The sequence below is a fragment of the Culex pipiens genome, chromosome 3 (assembly GCF_016801865.2).
Source record: "Culex pipiens pallens isolate TS chromosome 3, TS_CPP_V2, whole genome shotgun sequence".
Lineage (NCBI taxonomy): Eukaryota > Metazoa > Arthropoda > Insecta > Diptera > Culicidae > Culex > Culex pipiens.
Window position 1 is genome coordinate 140,337,285 of NC_068939.1, and position 6,733 is coordinate 140,344,017.

Sequence of the window (6,733 nt, forward strand, 5' to 3'; positions counted from 1 at the left end):
TTTGTGAAAATTTTCATGAAATAATAATTTTAATGGATAACTGACATCATCCCGATTCCAAAACACTATAATTTTTTGATGTTTGCATGATTTTTCATAAGATTAAAGCCAATGTCTTCCATATAGCCAAAAACCCATAAGCTCTGTGCTTCAGTTAACCACTGGGCCGTGCTTAACCGAGGCAGCTGAATGGTGCAAAACCGGGGCAGTTCAAAACCGAGGCGTGCAAAACCGAGGCATGACTGTATCTGAATATTGAAATCGAATTTTGGGGATCTGTGAAGATCAAAAGATGAGACATTGTGAGCTGCACAAAATGGCGTTTTTGACTCAATTTGGCAAAAAATCAACGATCGATATATAATATATATCCATATAATTGTTTCGAAAAGAATGATATGCTTATAATTGTAACGGATGAACCTGTGTTACGCGACATTCTCGGGGTACTTATTTTGGAAAAGATAACTACTCATGTTTGCATAACTGTCCCATATCCAAAAACATCAAGCTGAGAAAAATGCGAGGTAGATACCTTTGCTTTTTGTAGTTTTTTTTCCAAAACGCAAACGGGGCGGTGAAGACCTTGAATGAAAGTGTCGGCCTCCGAAAAGAATTTATCAATGATAAGAATTGTGGTAGGTTCTTTCATTTTAAACAAAGTTCCAACAATAGTATCATTGTTTTGCAATGTGCTGTCGATACTTTCAGCTGTCTTTTTGGCAACCGCTCCGTCAACCGAACCATATAAAACACTTAAAAATGTCGATTGTTCTGCGCCATATGTTGTTAAAACTCGATTAATGTCCGCATGAATGGTATCATTTCAACAAATTTTGCAAAGCATGCCTGGAGGTTTGTATAAAAATCGTTCACCGGTAGCAGTTCTATCAGTTTTATCATGAAGCTTCTTGTGCTAGGTAAGTGTACTTTGGATCAAAATTTCAAAACTAAGCTGATCGTTTTCTTCCTTTATCAGCAACATTCCTGGCGATCAGCGTCCAGCTGTCGGTACAGCAAAACTACTGCGACAAGGCGCTGTGCCCCAAGAAGGGACCGCACATCGCATGTAATGGGCTTACTACGCTGGCCAAAGCCTGCGGAGCGAGTGGCCGCGAGGTCCCCATGGATGCCACCAACCAGGCCCTGATCTTGGATCTGCACAACAAGCTGCGCAGCACGCTGGCTTCCGGCAAGCAAACGCCGTATCCGGCGGCCTCCAAGATGCCCACCGTGGTGAGTTGCTTTGGTCGATTTTTGTCTCGTTATTTGCGTTGAGTAATCGGTGAACGTTACCTTTTTATTCTTCCCTAGCAATGGGACAAATCGCTGGCTGACATTGCCGCGGCCAACGCGCGCCGTTGCGTGTATGGCCACGATGCCTGCCGGAACACGGTGGCGTTCCCGAGCGCCGGCCAGAACATTGCCAGCTCGGGATGGTCCGGCATGACGTTCACGGACGTGCAGCTGATTACCAAGTTCGTTAACCTGTGGTACGACGAGTACAAAGTTGCCAACCCCTCGTACACCGCGAAGTACCCGAGTGGCTATTCTGGGTAAGTTTTTTTTCGCTTTTTGAGATATTCATGAATTCTTGACTGAATCCAACTCTTTTTTTTGCAGTCCGGATATTGGCCACTTCACCCAGATTGCTTCCGACCGTACCGATCGTATCGGATGTGCGATGGTCACCTTCAAGCCTACGGCGACCTCCAACAAGGCGATCATGGTTTGCAACTACGGTCTGACCAACGTTATTGGACAACCTGTGTACGTTTCGGGAACGGCATGCTCCGGATGCAAGACCGGCTGCAGCAAGACGTACGCTGGGCTGTGCAGCACTAGCGAAGTCGTCGTGTCGAAAATGTGAGTTTGAAGACTAGTGATGAATAAAAGGGGTGAGCATTGAATGAGACGTTATTCAAACCGATTCGAAAAGTTCCGTGCTCAAACATTTTTTTGTTTGCTCTTCTCGGGTCAATTATTACAACTTCAGTGACATACTTGCACCGCAGCGAACTTTAACTCTTGTTTTTACCGCTTCGCCCATTGAAGCTCTTTAAGTTGGCAGCAATTAAGCACAACTTGGGTAGTTCGCGCGCGCAATAATTGGCCATAAGTGATGGTCAGCTTAAACCTTCCACTTGCACTTGCCACCGCGGTTACCGAGTCGGGTCCTGACTACTTACTTTCTTGCGTAACTTCACCGTCAGGGCCGGAGATAATCTCAATGACTTGGCCACTTGACGTGCAGGCTAGCTGACATCCCTCAAGTGCTTTCTCACGAGAGGTTAACAATTTATCGCTGGTGAAGTTGTTACTTTGTTAGAGGTAATACCTCTGAGGACAATTTGGTAACAACTTTGCAAACAAATCCACCAATTTTCGTCACAGTCCAATTGTCTGGTGGGTGCACCAAAGTGTCAAACAACAGTGCAACTCTGTCACTTTCGATCGAAATCACCTCTAAAGTGTCGCACAGTACGCAAAGCCAACGTCCGTTGAAACTGGAGCGCGCAACTTCCATGGCCTTTGGTCTGCGACTTGGGCTTTACGTCGATCGAAACGTCTTAATTTGCATTCGACACGGGACACGCGATTAATAGTAAATCGACTGCGGCGGTGCAATAGGCCAAGCAGGTGTCAATTTAGGTGGCTTCTGGCCACTCTGCCGACGATGGTTTCAAAATCGATTTCGGCCGGCCTGAATCGGGCTCATGACGGCTATTAGCGTTAGTTAGCCACGCGGATTGACGCTTTAGCCTATTTTGCCTAATTTGGCAATTTATTTTATTTCGAAACTTGTAAAACCTGCATTTTTGAACAATTTTTTAAATTATCCAAACATGTGGGTAATTCTCCGTCAACTCACACAGCAGTTGCCCCGACCCCTCTTCGATTTGCGTGAAACTTTGTTCAAAGGGGTAACTTTTGTCCCTGATCACGAATCCGAGGTCCGTTTTTTGATATCTCGTGACGGAGTGGCGGTACGACCCCTTTCATTTTTGAACATGCGAAAAAAGAGGTGTTTTTCAATAATTTGCAGCCTGAAACGGTGATGAGATAGAAATTTGTTGTCAATGGAACTTTTATGTAAAATTAGACGCCCGATTTGATGGCGTACTCAGAATTCCTAAAAAACGTATTTTTCATCGAAAAAAACACTGAAAAAGTTTTAAAAACTCTTCCATTTTCCGTTACTCGACTGTAAATTTTTTTCGAACTTGTCATTTTAAGGGAAATTAAATGTTCTTTTCGAATCTACATTTTTTCTAACTTTGCAGGGTTATTTTTTAGAGTGTAATAATGTTGTACAAAATTGAAGAGCAGACAATTACAAAATTTTTGATATATAAAAATAAGGGGTTTGCTTATAAACATCACGAGTTATCGCGATTTTACGAAAAAAAGTTTTGAAAAAGTTATTTGTTGCGTTTCTCTTTGTCTCGTCGTCCGTGTCTGTCACGGGTGACGATGAACGGCCATGATCGACAACGACCAACTTTTTCAAAACTTTTTTCTACAACTTTGTAGAACATTATTACACTCTAAAAAATAACCCTGCAAAGTTAGAAAAAACACGAAATTTTAAAATGAAAAAAAATGTTCTAAATGAAAAAAATTACCCTTCTGGGTCAATGTAGATTTGAAAAGTACATTAAATTTCCCTTAAAATTACATGTTTCAACAAATTTACAGTCAAGTAACGGAAAATGGCAGAGTTTTTAAAACTCTTTCAGTGTTTTTTTTCGATGAAAAATACGTTTTTTCGGAATTCTGAGTACGCTATCAAATCGGGCGTCTAATTTTACATAAAAGTCTCATTGACAACAAATTTCTATCTCATCACCGTTTCAGGCTGCAAATTATTGAAAAACACCTCTTTTTTCGCATGTTCAAAAATTGAAGGGGTCGTACCGCCCCTCCGTCACGAGATATCAAAAAACGGACCTCGGATTCGTGATCAGGGACAAAAGTTACCCCTTAGGACAAAGTTTCACGCAAATCGAAGAGGGTTCGGGGCAACTTTTCCCGATTTCGTGTGAGTTGGTAGAGAAAATTACCCATGTGTGTTTGGAATTTGAAAATGTTTGATTAAATTTCATTTCGACAAAATAGAAGTTTATGCAACAAGTTGCAAAAAGAGGATTTTTTCAGCACGAGTCGTACATTTATCCAACGAGGTTCACCGAGTTGGATAAATACGAAGAGTGCTGAAAAAAACAAGTTTTGCAACGAGTTCCATACAACATTTTTTGCAATTCCGAAAAACACCCATTGAGTGAAATTTTAAGTTAAATTTTCATGTATTTTGTCAATAAATCGTTTTAATCAAAAAAATGTTGAAAAGTGTTACTTTTCGAAACAAGTGCTGAAAAGTTCAACTTTTCAGCACCCATTTCAGTGCTGAAAAGTAGAACTTTTCAGCATTTATTTTGAAAAGTGTTGCTATTCGATTCTGTTATTTTTGGTACAGAAAAGTAGGCTATTTCGTCGTTCAAGAATGACAGGAAAAGTAAGTAGTTTCACGACGGAATTGCAAAAAAAATCTTTTTGTATTTCTTGTGGAGTGGTTTGAGAAATATTACGGAATTAGGATGGCCACCACTAAAAAAAACGAGAAATATCAACATTAGAAAATGGTGGGTTATTTGGGTGAGACTTAGAAAACTTCAAGTTTTCTGTTTCTCTTCTTTAAGCCGCTGTATCTCAACAACCAGAGGTCCAATATTCGATGTCTCTTCGACAATTTTAAAGGGTTAATTCTCTACCAACTCACACGAAATTGGGAAAAGTTGCCCCGAACCCTCTTCGATTTGCGTGAAACTTTGCCCTAAAGGGTAACTTTTGTCTCTGATCACGAATCCGAGGTCCGTTTTTTGATATCTCGTGACGGAGGGGCAGTACGACCCTTTCCATTTTTGAACATGCAAAAAACGACATGTTTTTCAATAATTTGCAGCCTGAAACGGTGATGAGATAGCAATTTGGTGTCAAAGGGACTTTTTTGTAAATTTGGACGTCCGATTTGATGGCGTACTCAGATTTCCGAAAAAACGTATTTTTGATTGAATAAAACACTAAAAAAGTTTTAAAAACTCTGCCATTTTCCGTTACTCGACTGTAAAATTTTTTGGAACATGTCATTTTAAGGGAAATTTAATGTACTTTTCGAATCTACATTGACCCAGAAGGGTAATTTTTTTATTTAGAACAAAATTTTTCATTTTAATGTTTCATGTTTTTTCTAACTTTGCAGGGTTATTTTTTAGAGTGTAACAATGTCCTACAAAGTTGTAGAGCAGACAATTACAAAAAAATTGATATAAAAACATAAGGGGTTTGCTTAGAAACATCACGAGTTATCGCGGTTTTACGAAAAAAAGTTTTGGTAAAGTTACTTTTTGCGTTTCTCTTTGTTTCGTCGTCCGTGTCTGTCGCGGGTGACCATGAACGGCCATGAATCATGATCAACGAAGACCAACTTTTTAAATTTTTTTTTTCGTAAAATCTCGATAACCCTTGATGGAGGCACAAAAAATAAAAAAATATGAATATTGAAATACATTCTATACTAGTTCTATTGTTTAGCAATCAATAATTTTCAAAAAAATAAAAGATTTGATGAAAACAAAATTTTAGCGAAAAAAAACATAAACATCGAAAAATTTCAAAAATTCCAAAGATTTTTAAATCAACCCAAACATGCCAAAAATGATTTGAAACGCAGGGAAATGCATTTTAAATTGATTTCAGCTGATTGTTCTTAAATTTCCATTGAAATTTTGAAGTTTTTTTTTAAATATTTTTTCTGCCCCCTGATTTTTTGGGCCAATTTTGAAGGGGTGGAGACAAAAACTTTAAATAAAATTTGGACCAGCCTAACTACTCGAATTTATACGAATTAATTGAGTTAAAAGAATAATTATAATCAATAGAGTTATTTGAATCATTAGAAGTATGAGAATTATTAGAACTTTTAAAATTGTTAAAATGGTTAAAATGTTTTTTTAAGAAACAAAAATTCATGGATTATTTTTTTTGGCAATTTTTCTATATAAGCATGACTGTAACAATGTTTAATTGTTCAAAATACTATACGATTCTGTTATTTTGTTTGATAAAGTAGGCTATTTCGTCACTCGAGAATGACAGGGAAAGTAAACATTAGTTATATAACTAGTAGAGTGTAAAAAAATGACTTTTTGGCGGGCATTCAAGAGTTTGTTCCGGTGGGCACACTAAGCCCAAATCCAAAATATGAGCTTGATTGGACGTAACAGGAGCTGGGGTTTGCATTTGAATTTTAAATGGGATTTAACCCGTTAAAAAAGATTTTTTCAAAAATGTCACTTTTTGAGGCATTTTGGCCACCAATGCGTTTAACAAAAACATCACTGGCGTGTAGGCCAGATCTTTGCGCATCTTTTGGTATTTATAATATTGAAATTTGGAGCACCCTGGAGCTCGGTACAGACCTTCAAAGTTTGGCATTTTTTCGAAAAATTGACCGCAACAAAATCAAATGGCGTCTAGGGCGTCGCGAGGCGCGACGCATATCTTTTTTGCCGGGGCCGGTTTATCGAAAAAATGCCAAACTTTGAAGGTCTGTACCGAGCTCCAGGGTGCTCCAAATTTCAATATTATAAATACCAAAAGATGCGCAAGGATCTGGCCTACACGCCAATGATGTTGAAAAAAAACGCTTCAGTGGCCAAAATGCCTCAAAAAG

The 6,733-nt window shown here is 38.9% G+C and overlaps 1 protein-coding gene across 1 annotated transcript; it reads left to right on the forward strand.

Moving 5' to 3' along the window:
* Positions 1-901: 901 nt before the first annotated feature.
* On the forward strand, positions 902-1,873 carry LOC120425872 (antigen 5 like allergen Cul n 1-like). Its single transcript, XM_039590494.2, has 4 exons — positions 902-920; positions 980-1,236; positions 1,315-1,556; positions 1,624-1,873. Exons 1-4 carry the CDS (start codon positions 902-904, stop codon positions 1,868-1,870), a joined length of 765 nt encoding a protein of 254 aa, XP_039446428.1. The 3' UTR covers positions 1,871-1,873.
* Positions 1,874-6,733: the final 4,860 nt, after the last annotated feature.

Excerpts from the sequence above, each read along its gene's own strand:
- LOC120425872 (XM_039590494.2), top strand. Across the intron at positions 1,237-1,314 it reads CCTCCAAGATGCCCACCGTG|CAATGGGACAAATCGCTGGC; the intron begins GTGAGTTGCTTT and ends ATTCTTCCCTAG. Across the intron at positions 1,557-1,623 it reads TACCCGAGTGGCTATTCTGG|TCCGGATATTGGCCACTTCA; the intron begins GTAAGTTTTTTT and ends TTTTTTTTGCAG.